Consider the following 19995-nt stretch of genomic DNA (forward strand, 5'->3'; position numbering starts at 1 on the left):
CAGTGTATAAAGAGAAAGGAAGAGTGAGACAAAAGTGGGGAAAGGTGGTGGTTGGGTTGGGACTGAAAACTAGGAGAGAGGGAGGGGAAGAGATAGAGAGAGATCTGCAAGAGGACAAAAGGGAGGAGTCAGAGACGTGGTGTGTATGATGTCAGCAGCTTGTTGGATTGAGGTGGTGCGCCCTGCTGAGTTTAATCCAGGCTGATTAGGAAGCAGCAAGCAGTCACCTGTGTGAATCCAGAGAAGTAGCCAGAGGTAACCTAGTGTAGCCTGGGACTGCTGCTCTAATGATAAAGGAAACTCACAAGGACAACAGCCTTAATCTGTAGTTGAGTCTGAGTGGACAAGAGAAGAAACGGGCAAGACACTCAATGTTCAGAGCAGGGAAGAAGCTTTAAATGACCTTTTAATAGCCTCAGAGGAGAGTCAAGGGCATATTGTCATCTTTTTAGCATTTTTAATCTGCAACAAAAAACATCTAAAACAAGGGAACTACCTGGTCAGAATGTCCACGAATGGAATAAGTATGGCTCTAAAGCTCCAGTTCGGACTTATTAATTACGAAAATCGTTACCTCACGGCAGAGGCATTTGGGTTCAAGGTAAATGCATCTGGAACCAGCCTGAAGAAGAAACAGATCTGGACCCTGGAGCAAGACCAGGACAGCCAGGTGGTTTTCTTGCGCAGTCATCTCGGCCGTTATCTGGCCACAGATAAAGATGGCAAGGTGAGCTGTGAGGAGGAAGTGCCAAACACATCCAGCCGTTTCTTGCTTGTGACGCAGTCAGATGGACGCTGGGCCTTACAGTCTGAGCCACATTCACGTTATTTTGGAGGCTCTGCAGAATATCTGTCCTGTTTTGCCCAGACCATTGGAGAATCTGAACAATGGGCCATGCATCTTGCCCTTCACCCACAGGCCAACCTGCTAAGTGTATCCCGCAAGCGCTATGCACGCTTGTCCACCGCAGACGACGAGCTCTGCATGGACAGCGATATCCCCTGGAGCGTTGACTCCTTGATCACTTTGGTCTATCTGGATGGCAAGTACAGTCTGAAGACCTGTGACAACCGCTTTCTCAGCAACGATGGTAAACTGGTAAAGGATCATTGGCTTAACACTAGTTTCACCTTGGAACTCAAGTCTGGCAAGCTGGCCTTTAAGGACTGTGAGGGCAAGTTTCTCTCACCAGTGGGCCCCAGGGGCACCCTAAAGTCTGGCCGCTGTTCAAGGCCAGGGAAAGATGAGCTGTTTGATCTGGAAGAGAGCCACCCACAAGTTGTTTTCCAGGCAGCCAACAAAAGATATGTGTCTATTCGTCAAGGTAATCAATGATTGTGTATTTGTTAGCATGTTGTGATGTGTTATAGTCATTATTATCCAGCTCTGTTCCTGGAGGCCCCCAACACTTTTTGCATGTCTCCTTTGTCTGACACACCAATTTCAGACCTGAATAAGGTGCTTGATTAAGGAGACAATGCTTGATTAAGGAGCAAAATGTTATGGACCTTCTGGAACGTGTTTGGGAACCACCAGTCTAAAACAGTGGTTCCCAACTGCACTCTTTGAGATCTACCTACCTGCAGAGTTCAGATCGAAACCTGCTCCAACACACCTGTCTGTAATTAACAAGTGCTCTTGACAATCTTATTTAGCTGGTTCAATTGTGTTCGATCAAGGTTGAGTTTGTAGGAAGATAGATCTCCAGGAACAGGATTGGGCACCCCAGTCTAAAACAATGTGTAGGTATTCAGCAACATGTCTGAATGGAGTGGATTCTGACGGTGGTCAGTATACATTTATATGATTTGACTTGTTCCTCACAAAACTGATAAAAGTTTGTCTGCTGATGTAGTGCTAGAACTATAACACATTGTTGTTTACTTTTTATGTAAGTTGAATTCAGGCAAATACACTGATCATAAAACATGCCTGGACTTCTGGTGATAGACGTAACTTTTCCAAACGCCTACAGTGTAGTCATCCAATATTTCCTGGATGATGCATATGTGTATTACAGAATACATTTTCAGACATATATGGGTCTGCCTGTGGGTGTATGGTCATCCAGTAACACCATTAAATCCTCTGTGTGAAACAACCAAATTAACAGACAGGTTACACAAGTTACAGACAGGTGTGTTGAATCAGGATTGGAAGAGAACTCTGCAGGTACATAGATCTCCAGGAACAGGATTGGGCACCCCTGCTGTAGCACACAAGACCTGTGGACCTTCTCTGGTGCTGTTATGGTCCATTCATTGTAACTGCATGGGGAAAAAGCAATGGTAACACTTTAGTATAGGGACAATTCTCACTATTAACTAGTTGCTTATTAGCATGCCTATTATTAACATATTGGCTGTTTATTAGTACTCATAAAGCACATATTCTGCATGACCATATTCCACATAACTAATCCTACCCAATACCTAAACTTAACAACTACCTTACTAACTATTAATAAGCAGCACATTAGGAGTTTGAGGCAAAAGTTGTAGTTAATGGTTTGTTAATAGCTAGAATTGGACCTTAAACTAAAGTGTGACCAAAGCAACCAACCAATTTTACAATTCTTCAAAGGTGTATACCAGGGGTGTCCAGTGCTGCTCCTGGAGGGCCGTTGGCTCTCTGCAGAGAGTTCAGTTAAACATACCAGAACCAACTAATCAAGGTCTTTAGAATGACTAGAAACTTCCATGTAACTGCATTGGAGCAAGTTGGAGCTGAACTCGTTGGCCCTCCACAACCAGGACTAAGACTATATTTGCTAATAGAATTTTTTGGTAGTCCTAGAATAGCATAAAGCAGACCTATTGAGTCCATTGCCACTTTTCAGACTGTTTCAGAGTCAAGAGCAAGACATCTGTCTCTTAGAGTCATTGTGGACAAATAGGAGGCTGACATTTGACACAGAGGGGAAACGGACAAGCTTTGAACACAACTATGAGCCATTATGACGAATGCTTTTCATTGTCATAGATAAATATTTGCAAGCTTTTAGCTGCTTTATCATATAGTACAATACATCATTAAATCACTAACAATAACGAATAGCAAACAATGTAAATGGTTTTCCACTACTTGGCCATAGAGCCTTTAGAACCTTTAGTGCATTACCTATGTAAACAACATCACAGACTACAGCTGAAATCGTTAAAGGCTGAATCTGTTTGGCTGAGGCTGAATGTTTCATGCAGCACATGCTTATTAGGCCCTCTATGCATTTGCTTTTCACCACTGTAGGAATTATAGCAGCAGGCTGCTGGGGTGAGTGTTAGGGATTACTCCAGTAAAAGGCTTAAGAGACAGTCAAGGGATATTTCTGAAACATCTCATTTGAATGTCAACCCACACAACCTGGCCACTTTGACTAGTTAGTATAGACGTAAGTTTGCTGGTAATGTTATTTAGACCACAGGTTCAGAGAGAGTGACAGAGATAAACCAGGTTTACTGGTTTAGTGAGACTCGGGCACATTGTAAAACAGAGCAATAGGAAGAAATCTCCAGTGAAACCTGCTGTTACATTGGCAAAAACCCTTTACACAGTTATAATAAAATAGTGCAGGCAAAAGGTGTGTTTTCTCATTGATAGGCATTCAAATGTATTTGTGCATTCTGATGAAATAAACTTGAGGTACTAAACAAGATGCAGAATTGTAATTTGATTGTGACAAAAAATTCAGCCATTGCATGTGAGGAAAACAATGAGGTTTGAAAATTTCAAAATCTGTAGATGTTATGAGCTACAGAAGAGACTGATAATCACATGAGGAGACCAGTACAATCACCTGTCTGTTTGGGGGGAATGTTTCATCAACCCAACACACTGTTTTTGTAATTTTGTAAAGGAAACGGGCATCAGCCACTGAGAAGCCATGAAAATGTCTTTGTTTCCAGGTGTTAGCATCTTAGCTAATCAGGATGATGAGACAGACATGGAGACATTTCAGATGGAGATTGATAAAGACACTAAGAAGTGCATGTTCAGAACCAACAGCGGAAATTACTGGACACTCGTTACTCACGGAGGGATTCTGCCCACGGCCACAGAAGCGTAAGTGTTTCCATTATTATCACAAATTACATTCATTTTGATGCATTTCATACATTGATGTTAATGAAAATAGGAAAACATCTTAATTGTGTGTTCTTGTAACTGATAGAGAAGACAGCACCATGTTTGACATCGAATGGCTGGGCAGGCGAGTTGCTTTGAGAGCAAACAACGGAAAATATGTCTGCACTAAGAAAAATGGTCAGCTTGCTGCTGTGAGTAATTCTTTGGGTGAGTGCAAACAAGTTATTTTCTGACTTTTAGCACGTTATTACTGACCTGTCACTACTGAATACCCACTTAACATGAGTCAGATAAATCCCTGCATGTGTTCGGCAGGGGAGGATGAGCAGTTTGTGCTAAAGCTGATTAATCGTCCAATCCTGGTGTTGCGTGGAGAGAACGGCTTTGTGTGTCACCACAAAACCTCCAATACACTGGACTGCAGCCGCTCTGTTTATGATATCTTCTCATTGCTTTTCAGCGATGGCGCATACCAAATAAAAAGTGAGTCATATTGCTATTGTGTAAGTTTTAACTCACCAGGGTTTCACTGAGAAGCACACACTCCTCTGGGCACATTTCTGCAAACACCTGATGAATGTACCTATGTACATGTTTTTTGTTTTTCTTCTACCACAGGTGGAAATGAAAAGTTCTGGTACGTTTCCAGCAGTGGTCTGGTTTGCACAGATGGAGACAAACCTGAGGAGTTCTTCTTTGAGTTTGCGGAGTATGGACGGGTTGGCATCAAGGGTCAAAATGGCAAATACCTGCGTGGAGACCAGGGAGGCACACTGATGGGCAACGGGCTCAGTGTGGACGCCTCGTCCCTGTGGGAGCACTGAGTGCTGTACCAAAGACCCACAGAGACACAAATACAGACTCACAGAGTAACAAGAAGTTCTCCTCCTGACACCTGTTCAACTAATGACTTTTCAGCAATATGTTCTTCATTGACTTTCTTTTTTTTAAATCTTTTTTGTTTTTGTGAGTATGTGAAATATCTGTGGTTTTATTTGTTTCTAATACTGTAGATAATATTAGTATCATCCTTTGATTCATAGGATACAATTCAACCCTTACTTTACTCAGTTTTCAAAACAATTACAACAATGGTTAGTTATTGAGTCTGTTACACTGTTCTGTTGAAAGGAGCACTACTTGACGCAAGGCTCTTAGCATCTTATAAAATGAATGGTACTTCTGACAAATATATTTGTCTGAGGTCTACAGCATCAGTGTCCCAGGACTCGACAGTTGGAAATATTGGTTTAGCGGTTCTGCCCTATCATCAGACACCTTCACCTTCATTTGTCAAATAGCAATAGAAAACAAAAACTTTTGGTCATGTCAGGCACTGACACTTTTAAATCCCTAAACTTATGACAGGCTTAGAGATTGTCAAATATTTAGCAAGATTTCTACTATGGTGAATGTTTTGAGGTGTGTGTTTCTCTGAGTTTACTTTTGCATCTGTCCAAGAGTTATTAAACTGATAATTACACAAATACTTTGTCTTAATGTATTTACTAATTATTTATATTAACAATAACAAATATAACGGTCCCACATTATATCAAGTGGCTTTACCTCTTACATCAAAAAATAAGTACAATGCACTGTTCACATTGTATTGCAAAAGACTTTTGCTGCTATTGAGGTGGTATAGGTAGGTTTAAGAGTGGGTTAAGGTGTAAGGGATGGGTCAACAAAGTGATTATACAAGTGCTGTCAAAATTAGCGCGTTAACGCAGGCGATTAAGTTTTTCTGTTTAACGCATTAAAATTATTTAATGCCGTAACGCAGGGGCGGAGCCTAGGGTTGGCCACCCCACTAATAGTCATAACTGTTACTTCGGTCTCTATTTTCTTGACAAGAAGTGGTTTTATTCAAATTTATTCGAGTCAAACGAGCGCGGAAACGGTACTGTGCTTGCAGCGCGTGATCTTCAGTTGCACGCATAACGGCGCCGGCGCGCTCTGTAGCCATACAAATCGCGAAAGAAACTACGTGCATGCAATGTCGTGGTCAGTTAAGGCATGAAGTTAACAAAAAGGCGACTAAAGCTGCCTTAAAACTGTGCATGCATGTAATATGTTATATATGAATCACATCAGTGCCAATCCTAGACTTTGGGGGGCCCTATACGCAAAAATGTGGTGTGGTGTGAATGAATGAAACGCCTTTGTCCGTGTTCACTCCGTATCGCGCTCACGGGAAGCGCTTGAGAAACACTCTTCCGCGGCTCGGTACACTTTCAACTCATTTATTTTATTTTATTTTTTGTCTGGAGCAAGAGACTGTATGACATTCACGTTACATGATTTGACTGATTTTTACTTAGAAAAGGGCGACAGCGCACCGCATTAAAAGAAATGAACATTCATGTTTTCATAACCGCTGGCCAAATTCAAAAACGAAACTAAAATTAAATAATCTTTGAGAGCAAGGGGCCCCCCTTGTGTTTCGGGGGCCCTACGCAGCTTGCGTACTTTGCGTATAGAGAGGATCGGCTCTGAGAACATGTCTCTGAAACGGTTTTCCCAACTGTCCTGGAGCAGCCCAGCACTGTCTCCCTCATCTAACACACCCGATTCAACTCGTCAGCTCATTAGTAGAGACTTTAAGACTTTAAGTGGGTCAGAAAAGGTAAGAGTTGAGAGAAAATACGATGCGTGTCAGACCCGCATCACGTTCAGCAGTGACAGCTCTTAAAGAAATATCAGCCTAATAACCAGCTGCTGTGATGTCTGTTCATCAAGAACAAAAGAAAAAAAGAGGAAATCAATAACTTTTATAGCTTTAAGGATTCATCTGTATTTAGTTTAGAATTTAGTATTTGATAACTTTATTCAATTGTAATAAATATGACATTTATTACAATGGGTTTATATGAAGATTGTTTTAAGTTCACTTAAATTAGAAGTTATTAATAAGTCTAATAAATGTTAAAATTGATAGCTCTTAATTATAATGCAATGTTGAATGGCTATAGTCAATTGTTAAATATTAGGGGGGACATTTTTTAGAGGCATCAGTAGTATTGGTGTCAGTGATACTGGCCTTCAGTCATAAAAAAGATGCCATTAAACAAATATTAAAATATACTGACTTTATGCTGTTTGTATATTAATTTGAAGATTGAATGTGAAATAATTGCAATATAAAAGTATATTTAAAAATGTTAATGTTATGTGGGATTAATCGCGGGATTAATTTCAGAAAAAAATGTGCGATTAATTAGTTGTAATTAATTTAATCGATTGACAGCACTAAATTATACATGTAATACATAAATTAATTACAGATGTAATTACATGCAGTTGTTTTTTTAACTAAGTACAATGTAACATGTATGTACGCAATAAGTGCATTGTACCAAATGATTAATTTTACTTCCACTTAATATTAAGTGGGAGCACATAAATCAGATTTCCCAGTAAACTAATTCTTGTAATCTCTCAAATAATATCAGATGTCACGGTATTAAGAGATCGGCCTGTAAACAGTCTGCAGGCTAAAGAGCAGTGGAGTGTGTTTTCAGACCAGTACTACATTGTCATTAGTTCATGGTTTTCCAGGAGGTGAGTTAAGTTACCTCATTTCATTTGAGGAAACTGACTGCCTTGAACCATTTAAACCATATGGCATTAGAAAACCACCATTTTTTTTTTTTTTTTTTTTGAGTGAACTAACCCTTTAATTTCAATATTTATTCTTCTAACACACTATAACATTCATTTGGCCAAATTCCCCAAACCATTCATTCAAAGACACATTTCTTGAAATTTTTTACATTTCACTTGTTTTCCCACACATCCAGATTTGCTCAAACAAAAATTATTTGGGCTCTTGGCCCTTGACCTTTTAATGTTATTATTTTTCTGGCATTTAAAACTGTATAATTATATCCTCATCATCAAGTGGCTTGTTCAACTAATCTCTCTTTAAGGGTATATTTACAAGACAACAATACACTAAAAATAGAATTTCCTTTGAGTAAAGATGACAATATTATCAAAATGGTCCATGTTTACATGGATCCACGAAAACGTCTAAAAACTCTGAATAACGTATGCCAGGCCAGTAGTTGGCGATGCCACTGTAAAAAAACCTATAGACTGAACACATAATACACATTATGTAATAAAACTTGTTTTAAAAATGTTTGCATTTTCAGGCCCCCAAAACACAGCTGTCATATAAATGAACAGCCAAAACTCATCCGGTTTTAGTTGTAATCGTTGCAGTGTAAACACCCCTTGTCTAATAACTGATCAAAAGTCAAATGTGTTACATCTTTAGTCATCTAGCAATCATTGTAATGCTCAATCATCACTTCATTATTTTATTAACTACAACAGCTCTTCAGTGTTACTTGTTACCCTCTTTTGACTTTTACTGTGAAGGGTTAAAGGTGTAAGAGGAAAGGGCACATATTAAGGGTCAAAATGCAGAGTAATAACTTAGTTAAGTACTTAGTAGTAGCCGTTGTACTTACATGAAATAAAATGTACTTACCATGTAACTAAGTTATGGAACAGCCTGTACTTACAGTTTGTAATTATGTAGATGTAAAAGGAAGCTACTGTTACACATATGTAACAGACCGACTAGTCTGAGAGACTAGTTACTAGTACACTTAAGTACAATCTTGATACACTTTATTTTAAGCAGCTTATGCCTGTGTAATATTCTGTAATTGTAATGTAATTAGAAAGGTATTACATGTATTTGAGCTGTGTACTGGTGGGTTAAATCAAAACTACGGTGCAGCTGGATAAGGTGTACAGTATAGATACACATGACGTACACTTAAGTACAATCTTGATACACTTTTAAGTAGCTTATGTCTGTGTAACAGACTCAGTCTGCTACATATGTGTAACAGTAGCTGCCTATTACATCTACATAATTACAAACTGTAAGTTCAATAACTTAGTTACATGGTAAGTACATTTTATTTCATGCAAGTACAACGGCTACTACTAAGTACTTAACTAAGTTATTACTCTGTATTATGACACCTTAAAATAAAGTGTTACCCAACAAGCAAACTGTTGAAAAAAAAATAATGTACTGGCAACCCTGCTGCCATTAGTTTACTGGAAATTCAAGACAATGCAGCAGTAAAACATTACTAAATGAAACAAGCTACTTTCACTCAGATATTAATAGAAAAAAAATCAGTGATGCAATAACTGATTAGTAAGCAGAACTTTGAAACTGATTTCTAATTCCCAGCATGCATTGCTTCAGATTGAATAAGAAGACAAAATGTTGAAATGAGTTATTTGATGAGTTTTTGCACAAGATTAATATGGGGAGATCTGTTTGAGTTTTATGTGGTTATCATTGTGCTGAAGAATAGAATGTATGGACGGACCGAAAACATTTATGTTATGTGCCATGTTTTACTAACATAACTTTAACAAAAGTAGCGGCAAGATTAGTGTAGCCTACACACATTCGAAAGCCTACTCTCCCATCCCTGCAAAGGGAAGATGCATGCGTGAATGAAGGGCTGAAAAATAGCATTTTTTTTCCCCCTGGAGAGACACCATTAATCTGTTGTTTTTAATTTTGGAGGCAAGGAGTTGTGGAATATATCTCACGCATCTGGTCATAATTATTCCCATCCTATTTTTATTTTATTTTAAGACATTCACACACATTCAAGCATGCACAACAAGAGAATATCAATGAATGCAAGCTCTGCTCAGTTTAAGCCAAGAAAGAAGTTTGATCAGAAGTGTAAAATAAACAAAGCAAATGGCATTTTGCACAACATTTTATTATTTGATATATGCAGGGGGAGGGTAGATAAGGATTTTCTTGAATGGACAGTCTTCACAGAAGCGCATTCGACCTCCTACAAGAGAGAGAAAGATGTCCATTATCATCCATACAATCAAAACATTAAAGTGTTTTGCTGCAAAATACAAATACATTCCAAGCCACAATGTAAAAGAAGCAAAGTGAAATTCAGAAATTCAGCATCACATCCAGTCCACTTTGGGGCACAGCTGGCAATTGTTAGTGAAATTAATTGTTAGTCTCATAAAGTGAAACTAAAAGCAGATACATCAAAAGACTACACGCCATCTTCAGAGAATTAAAAATCAGAAAATGTCTTGATATGTTATGGTAAGTTTGTTAAAACGTCTCATAGCTGTAATATTACTACGGAGTTTTTGCATCCAAACAGACTTTTAAGGCAGGGTAGGTGATTTGGTTCAAAAACTTTTTGTCATGCAGGTTGAAAGTCTCTTCACATCCCGAAAGCAATCACTAACCAAAGTGGTCTAAATTTATTTATACATGTATGTATTTACATCGTCTGTGGAAGGCGTAGCACCATAAAATGTTCATCCTATCACATCCCTCGGTCCGAGGGCTACGATAGGCTGTTCTACCTGAAAGCAAGCTTGCAACCTTTAGCCAAAAAAGCATAAAGGCTAATGCTAACGCTGCAGCGCAGGGAAGGAGACCAGAGGCCGTTTTTTTCTGAATGGATGTCAATGGAGGAGAGGCTTCACTACGCTAAATAAACAGCTTTTTAGAGGAAACGGCTTATCATTTAATGAACTGGCAGCCTATCTGCTAATCTTCAACATGTTTTACACTAAACAATACTTTTGGATTGAACTATTTTTGAGTTTACCACAAAAAAAAAAATAAATAAATTGCTGTTTTATAAAAAGTGTCACTGACTTTTTGCAACAAGTGGGATTCAGCTTACGCAACTTTTCATTCATTCCTATGGTATCCGTAAACGGCGATCGAGTCTCGTACAACTCTGACTGAAATTCATGACGTCAAGGCTGTAAGGTGACATACATATCTATGGTAATGTGATTGGTTATTAAGGCACATGTGATCCAAGTTAGCCATTACTCTTTCTCCAATAGTGGTGGAACTATGACGTCACTTTGTAGGCAAAACCCCAGAAGCAAGTTCGCATTTTAGCTCTTCTGGTTCCATCGTCCCAAAGTCAATGGGTTTTTTTAAATGGGATTTTGGTTAAATTCCTTAAATAAGGTCCGTGGTTCACACAAGCTCAAGATACTTTCAGGTTTCATTCTATGACATAAGACACACCAGTTACACCACACTCGTGATTTTTTTAAAGCTGTTACGTTTCTTAAAAAAGACAGTTGCTAACAAGTTGCTAAATGGGACTACAGGCACTTCGGAAACATTAAACGCCATCACGACGAACAGTTTATCAATTTATAGTATTTTCCTATTGTACAGTATAATTGGTAGTACAATTAACTATAGAATAACCAATTAATAGCTTCCCGCATTTTATATTGTTGTTCAAAAATGTTTCTTTTTGCTTTGCCCTGAAATGCAACCAAGTCTTCGGACAGAAGATACTCGTTTTATCGCTTTCCCACCGTTGTAACCCAGTGGAAACTCTGGGTTCGTACCATAAGGTAAACTCATATTATGATTATTCCATGTAAACACCATATTTACCGGCTTAGTAACGGTGAAAGTCAAACTTTAATGATGCATAGCGCTTAATGCCACTAAAATTAAATGTTTACGGCCACATGAAACTGTTAGAATGCAGAAAGATTGAGGATATTCTAGAAGCATGGGTAAAATAACATTTTGTGTGACCACCCTAACAAATTGAGAGCTAAAATGTGGTATTTTATTCACTAAAATAAATTTACTCTTACCACATTCAAAAACTTGCTCACTCTGCTGTTATTTAATAGATTAAATGCACTATAATTTTATTGAATACTGAGACACGTTTTTAATTAAAGTATTTGGTAACACGTTATTTTGATAGTCCACTTCAGACATTCTACTAACAGTAAGTAACTTTGCAACTACATGTCAACTGGCAGTCATTAGAGTATTAGTAGACTATCTGCTTAATATTCTAACACTTTATTTTTGATGGGTCCACAGGATACAACATACTGACTATGAGAAACTTTGCAAGTATATGTCAACTTATTCTACTAACCCTAAACCTACCCTACTGAGAGTTAGTAGACATGTAGTTGCAAATTAATTAGAATTAGTTGACATGTAGTTACAAAGTTACTTATAATTCATAAAATGTCTAAAGTGGACTATCGAAATAAACGGTAACCAAGTATTCATATTATTCATATTGACTTTTAATGGACCTTATTTCGAAATGTACAGAAATGTGCTTTCAGATGTATGTTATTATTTCATTTATTGACTGCTTACTATTTATTATTAATAGGGCTGGGTTTTGACACAAATTTCACGATTCGAATCAATTCTCATTCACAAGCTTGTGATTCGATTTGATTCAATATTGATTATTTTGGATAAATATCAAGTATAATACAGGTCAAATTTTCTCAAGGAAAAAAAAATCTCTCAGCTAATACTATAAAATATACATGAGAGTCAGTTGGTACTACATTATTACAATATCGAAGGTTACAATTAATTGACTTGTATACAACCACTTAAATTATACTAATGAAGGTTTTATAATAATAAAGTTACAATTACATAATTATATTTCTACTCCAATTCGGGTTTTTTTAATATAAACATTTAAATGGTGACATGGTGATATTCTGAGGTAAATGTGACATGATGTTACGTGACATTGTTTACAAGCTGTTACATTGACGTCTTTACTCGGTTGAAACACAGATTAAGCGATTACATGAGACAAGATACAGATTTTGATAAGCAATGTTTATCGCGATTTATTTAGTTTAAGTTCTGGCGCTTGTATTTAGGCTTCAAAATTTATAGAAGTTGTATTATTTTGTGAAGATGATCTTGATGGACAAAACATGTAAATTTCATGAACTGTGGTTGAACACAGAGTTTATTTTTTGCGATAATCCAAAAGCCTATGGAAAAATCCTATTGGCTTTTTGTCGAGGAACCAGTGTGATGCTAACAGCCGACTGGCCTAAAGAGACGTCATAGTACCACCTGTCACGAATCTGGTCTGCACTCCCGTTCATTCACCACTAGAGGTCACTACATGGACTTTCACACCACACATCACATGGACTGCATTTCCCATCAGCCATCTCACCAATCACTAGGGCTGTAAGATTCCGAAAATTTTGGAATCGAGTCCGATTCCTGGTTCTGGAATCGATGGGAGTCGATTCCGAGAATCGATTCCTCTGTTGTTTTCGATTCTTGTTTTTTTTAGATCGAAGGAACCTAATCTCGCCATGACTGCAGGATACAAAGGTCGTAGAAAGTATCCTTCTCATAATATGAAGCTTTATTTGTAAAAAAAAAATGACAATAAATTTCTATAGCTATGACTGATTTTTAAATAGAATTTTGTCTGCTTTGTCCGTGAAATTAGTCATAGCTCACTGCTCAGCAGGGACATGCAAATCGCATGAATTGAAAAAGACATGAAGTGTCTAAAATAAATGTGCACAGTTCAGCTGAATGATGAAGTTTACTTTGACTGTATGCTTTGGATAAAATTAACAAACTGAACATTGAAACAAAATAACCAGAACATTAACATTAACAATATAGAGCTCATGGTTTATCTGTCAGTCAGATGCGCTCTCGGCCACTGATCTATGCTCGTGACGTTTTCTTTTAGAATTGGCTGATAGAAATAATAAAAAAAAAAGAAGTATTTTAGATGGAAATAAGATCCTCAATCACGTCATGATCTATTCTGTCGTGCAGCGCTCAAAATTGTGGACAACATAAGCCAGTTCCGCCGTAAAATAACACCTGAATATTTTTTTTTTTTAACTGGTTCATTAAAACTATCCGAAAGAAACTTCTAATCACTTTTAGCGAGCATGAGGCGAAGGGTAATACATAAAAATGAAATGTTTTATATATAAAAACAACTCACAACTGTAATTACGGCTTTTATCGAGCATGAGGGAGGCGAATGGTGCTTCTCAAACAGAAGGCTGCATCCTCAAATTCAGATGATCTCAGTACCGACTCGTTTTCTTTCAGTTTATTTTCGTGAATTTAAATGTGTGCACTGTGCAGCCTTCGTAGGATACAGCCTTCCGTTTGAGAGGCACCCATAGATAAGCTTTGTTGAACTGAAAAATGCTCTGAATGAGGAGTCGATTCCTCTTGATAGAACCGATTCCAACCTTTGGAATCGACTCTCGATTCCCAACGCCTCGGAATCGATTCCCAGCTCTACCAATCACACGCACACAGCTGTCACCAATCACTCATTGCACTAATCACACGCACACCTGATCACACAGCATCACTAATCACACACACTATTTCAACCCTGGACTTTCTCTCCCTCGTCGCCGAGTATTGTATGCAGTATCGCTGCCCTACGGAGCCCCGTTAGTTTCCCTAGTCTTGCCTTGCCTTTGTTGGATTGTGTTTTCCCCTGCCCGGACTATCGTTTTGACTACCTCTCCTGTCTCGCCCCTTTGGATACTGTTCGCCAATCATCGACCCACGCTTGTCTTAGTTCACTCTTTGTCTCGTCCATGTTATACCTGTCTGCCATTGTTTGACCACGTCTCTGTTGCCAAATAAAGTCTGCAAATGGATCCGCACGCCTCTCGTCTCGTCAGCCCCGTAACACCACCACTCTATATCGAGACAGTTTTGCTATCGCGATACCACAATATTGATAATACCGTTACAGTACATCCCTACTGAAAATTAAAAAAAGTCTTTGATTTGCCATTGCAAACATTTTAAAATAGAATAAATAAAATATATTTTAAAATATTAAAATAGAAGAAAGTTTAAATTGTAATATTTCACAATATTGCTATTTTTACTGTATTTTTATCAAATAAATGCAGCCTTGGTGAGCAGAAGCGACTTCTCCCAAAAACCTAAAAAAAAAAAACACCTTACCAACCCTAATCTTTTGAATGCTAATGTAATTTTTTTTCATTACTATTATTACGTTCTTCTTATGTAATCTATTATTTATCACTAAAACAAGAAGTGATAGTTTTGTAAAATTCAGTCAAATCAGTCAAGTAATAATTGGTATAACCAACATGCAGGAAGCCATTTTATTGTCATGTGACAGAGAGACCATAATGGGAGACCCACAATAAGTCTCTTAAAATATATATTATCATTACAATCAAAAATATCATATAAATACCATAACATGCAAAATCAGTTCAGGTTGTCAGCTTTTCAGTGGTATGAGCCCAAAAATTATGAACAAATGAGGTGGCAATATATAATTTTTTTTAAGGTCTAAAGAAAATGCATTTATTATAATAATAATAATAAATAAACAAACATAATACAAGAAATATTTTTTAATTGTTGAGGGTTTTTTTATATTTATTTTTGTGTAAATGTAAAAATACTCCCTTGGATGTCTATATTTATAATTATTCCTTTACATATGAATTCATTTTTAAAGCACTACACACATCTGAACCAAAAGTGTATTTTCATATTGTAACGTGGAAATGGGCTAAAGTCATATCTGATTTTTGAAGTACATAACTCTTGACCTGTACAACTGTCCTAGTGCCGATTAGTTTGGTAATCTTAGTCCACCTGCAGCCAAACTGTGCCTTGAAAACATAAAAAACAAAATACAATTTAATTCTTTTTATGAAAGAGAGAGCACTGTTCCTTTGTGTTCAGAAATCATACCAGTCCTTTCCCAAAAAGATACTTCTCCTCTTCACAAAAGTTTGGGGTCGGCAAGATTTGTAATATAATTTTTTTCTCTTATGTTCACCAAGTCAAGTCACCTTTATTTATATAGCGCTTTTAACAATACAGATTGTGTCAAAGCAACTTTCCAATATCAAAATAAGAAAATAGTGTGTCAAAATGTAAAATAAGATTAAACACTCAATTTTCAGTTAAAGGCATTTCATTATTGAATTCAGTGATGTCATCGTCCAGCTCAGTTTAGTTTAAATAGTATCTGTGCAATCATGTAGACGATATCGCTGGAAAATAAGTGTCCCCAACTGAGCAAGCCAGAGGTGACAGCGGCAAGGAACCAAATCTCCCTCTGTGACAGAATGGAGAAAAAAACCTTGGGAGAAGCCAGGCTCAGTCGGGGGGCCAGTTCTCCTCTGATCAGATGAACCAGCAGTTCAATTCCAACTGCAGCAAAGTTAGATTGTGTAAAGGACTCATTTGGTTCCCGTGGTCTTGTCCCGATGGCTGTCTAGGTGGCAAGGTCCTCTCTGGGGTTCATCTAGTTGTCCTGATCTCCACTGACGTTCAGGGCTGTAGAGGTCATCTGTAGGTGCTGATCCAACATCTGGTCTGGATACGGACTGGATCGGGTGGCTACAGTGATCTCGGAATAAGAAAGAAACAGACTAATATTAGCGTAGATGCCATTCTTCTTACAATGTAACAAGTATATCAGGTGTTATGGGAAGCATTCCTGGTTCTGATTGACCTAATTAATGCAGCCTAACAATCCTTTAACGGATATTAGAAGCGTATTACTGTATTATGTATAAGCCAGGTTAAAGAGATGGGTCTTTAATCTAGATTTAAACTGCCAAAGTGTGTCTGATTGTCTGAAAAAGATTGTTCCAGAGTTTGGGTGCTAAATAGGAAAAGGTTCTGCCGCCTGCAGTTGATATTGATATTCTAGGTATTATCAAACGGCCAGAGTTTTGAGAACGCAGTGGACGTGGAGGACTATAATGCGATAAGAGCTCGCTCAAGTACTGAGGAGCTAAACCATTCAGGGCTTTATAAGTAATTAACAAGATTTTAAAATCTATCTGATGTTTGATAGGGAGCCAGTGCAGTGTTGACCGAACCGGGCTAATATGGTCACACTTCCTGGTTCTAGTAAGGACTCTAGCTGCTGCATTTTGGACCAACTGTAGTTTGTTTATTAAGCGTGCAGAACAACCACCCAATAAAGCATTACAATAGTCTAACCTTGAGGTCATAAATGCATGAATTAACATTTCTGCATTTGACTTTGAGAGCATAGGTCTCAATTTAGATATATTTTTAAGATGAAAAAACGCAGTTTATAAACTATACATGTTTAGGATCAAGGCTATTCGATCAAAAATACAGCAAAACAGACATACTAGGGGTGCTCGATTGATCGGCTACCAATCACTATCGGTCGATAAGCGCTTTGGGATGTTTGATCGGCGGTCTCTATAAAGGCCGATCTCAAGCTGATGACGTGCCTGCTGTGGGAAGTTTGGCACGACATGCAGAGGCAAAGACTCAATCTCTGTCCGTCGCGTGTAAAAAAATTATAATGCTGAAGGTGAGGTACAATTCATATTTCTTAAATAATGTATAGTAATTTGAAAACTTTCTGTGAGACATAATTTAATAAACAGCGCGACAACAAATCATATCCATTTTCAGAGTATCTTTACATATAGTGTTAAAACAGTCATAATTTTAGGGTGAGCTAACCCTTAAAATCCATATTACGTTACCAGTATACTGCTGTTTGTCTTCCAAGCAGACTGTGAGTATTGATCCTGGATAATCTCAGCACTGCTCAGGTCCCTGTTAAGAGAACAGACAAATAATAAAGACGTTAATTTCATAAGAATGTGTTTACAGAAATTAATTTACAAAAGACAATTATGGAGTACATGATTACATGATTTTTATAATTAAAATGACATGGCAGCTTAGATATGCAGCCTTATAAGGAAGCATCCTTTGTCTGGTCACCCTTATGGAACCCCTCCTTGTGCCTGTAAACGATCCTCAAGTGATTTTACCTTCATCGAAGTCTTACCTGTTCCATTCCAAATCTCCAACGATCTCCTATACTCTCCTTCAAGTCTCCAGCGATCTTCTATACTCTCCAGCGATCTCCTATACTCTCCTTCAAGTCTCCAGCGATCTCCTATACTCACCTTCAAATCTCCAGCGATCTTCTATACTCTCCAGCGATCTCCTATACTCTCCTTCAAGTCTCCAGCGATCTCCTATACTCACCTTCAAATCTCCAGCGATCTCCTATACTCTCCTTCAAGTCTCCAGCGATCTTCCATACTCTCCAGCAATCATCTATACTCTCCTTCAAGTCTCCAGCGATCTCCTATACTCTCCAGCAATCATCTATACTCTCCTTCAAGTCTCCAGCGATCTCCTATACTCACCTTCAAGTCTCCAGCGATCTCCTATACTCTCCTTCAAGTCTCCAGCGATCTCCTATACTCTCCTTCAAGTCTCCAGCGATCTCCTATACTCACCTTCAAGTCTCCAGCGATCTTCTATACTCTCCAGCGATCTCCTATACTCTCCTTCAAGTCTCCAGCGATCTCCTATACTCACCTTCAAGTCTCCAGCGATCTCCTATACTCTCCTTCAAGTCTCCAGCGATCTCCTATACTCTCCTTCAAGTCTCCAGCGATCTCCTATACTCTCCTTCAAGTCTCCAGCGATCTTCTATACTCTCCAGCGATCTCCTATACTCACCTTCAAGTCTCCAGCGATCTTCTATACTCTCCAGCGATCTCCTATACTCACCTTCAAGTCTCCAGCGATCTATACTCACCTTCAAGTCTCCAGTGATCTCCTATACTCACCTTCAAGTCTCCAGCGATCTTCTATACTCTCCAGCGATCTCCTATACTCTCCTTCAAGTCTCCAGCGATCTCCTATACTCACCTTCAAGTCTCCAGCGATCTCCTATACTCACCTTCAAATCTCCAGCGATCTCCTATACTCACCTTCAAGGCTCCAGCGATCTCCTATACTCTCCAGCGTTCTCCTATACTCTCCTTCAAGTCTCCAGCGATCTCCTATACTCTCCTTCAAGTCTCCAGCGATCTCCTATACTCTCCTTCAAGTCTCCAGCGATCTATACTCACCTTCAAGTCTCCAGCGATCTATACTCACCTTCAAGTCTCCAGTGATCTCCTATACTCACCTTCAAATGTCCAGCGATCTCCTATACTCACCTTCAAGTCTCCAGCGATCTATACTCACCTTCAAGTCTCCAGCGATCTCCTATACTCACCTTCAAGTCTCCAGCGATCATCTATACTCACCTTCAAGTCTCCAGCGATCTTCTATACTCACCTTCAAGTCTCCAGCGATCTTCTATACTCTCCAGCGATCTCCTATACTCTTGCTCAAGTCTCCAGCGATCTTACATACTCTCCAACTATCTCCTTTACTCACCACTGAGTCTCCAACAATCTCCTATTATGGGTGTGCGATATATATCGTAATTGTTGTTTTAACGATGTGCAATTTGACATTAGAGTATTTTGCAAAAACCAAAAAAAAAAAAAACACCTACGGAGTTCACACTTACATTACATGATGAAGTCTAGTGGGTTAAACAGTGCATGCGTGCAATTAGAGTGTGTTTTTTCACTGCACGATTCAGTCTATTAAAATGCATTAAAATGATCACAAAATTCAAGATATGGGGGCAGAAAATGTATATATATCATTTCATATAGTTCAAATCACACGAAGAGTGCTGTTTTTTCTTAAAACATAAGCATGATTACAAATGTGATATTGATTTTATACAACAGTTCAAAAAACAATAAGTTAATATTAAGAGACTTACGTTTTAGACACCATATTGCCTGTTTTTGCTCCATTTCGCCAACAAAAATCATTCCAAACACAGCCACAACGCTGTTTTGCGTCTCTGAGCAACATGACGATGTCTCGTTCCTGAATGAATCAACCGTTTAAATGATTCGGTTCAATCGCAATGACTCGCTTATTAACAGTGAATTGCTGCCACCTACTGGCGATTTTAATTTCACATTTAAAGTATCTTTTCATTTTTAAAATAATTTCAAATATCAGTATTCAATGTTTTATGTTTAAAATATCAAAACATTATGCTTTTGTAACTGCAGGTTAAAACACTTCATGTCCCTCTGAGCTGCATTAAACCGTGTGTAAATACATCTAAATGCCACTTCAGACGCAACATCTGCAAAGATTAATTTTGTTGATACTGGTTTCA

General features: G+C 38.2%; 1 protein-coding gene across 2 annotated transcripts; it reads left to right on the forward strand.

The window, feature by feature from the left end:
- Positions 1–472: 472 nt before the first annotated feature.
- fscn2a (fascin actin-bundling protein 2a, retinal) lies at positions 473–5528 on the forward strand. Of its 2 annotated transcripts, none has more exons than XM_058771232.1 (5): positions 473–1325; positions 3904–4060; positions 4170–4291; positions 4400–4567; positions 4703–5528. In XM_058771232.1, the coding sequence occupies exons 1-5, from the start codon at positions 506–508 to the stop codon at positions 4906–4908; spliced, it is 1473 nt and encodes a 490-aa protein (XP_058627215.1). In that variant the 5' UTR covers positions 473–505; the 3' UTR covers positions 4909–5528. The 2 variants fall into 2 exon arrangements, with proteins under 2 accessions (XP_058627215.1, XP_058627214.1); XM_058771231.1 differs by having other exon boundaries at positions 506–1325; positions 4170–4295; positions 4371–4567.
- Positions 5529–19995: the final 14467 nt, after the last annotated feature.

The sequence above is a fragment of the Onychostoma macrolepis genome, chromosome 03, assembly GCF_012432095.1.
Source record: "Onychostoma macrolepis isolate SWU-2019 chromosome 03, ASM1243209v1, whole genome shotgun sequence".
NCBI lineage: Eukaryota > Metazoa > Chordata > Actinopteri > Cypriniformes > Cyprinidae > Onychostoma > Onychostoma macrolepis.

Excerpts from the sequence above, each read along its gene's own strand:
- fscn2a (XM_058771231.1), top strand. The coding sequence starts at position 506 with ATGTCCACGAATGGAATAAGTATGGCTCTAAAGCTCCAGTTCGGACTT. Across the intron at positions 4,061-4,169 it reads CTGCCCACGGCCACAGAAGC|AGAAGACAGCACCATGTTTG; the intron begins GTAAGTGTTTCC and ends TGTAACTGATAG. Across the intron at positions 4,568-4,702 it reads TGGCGCATACCAAATAAAAA|GTGGAAATGAAAAGTTCTGG; the intron begins GTGAGTCATATT and ends CTTCTACCACAG.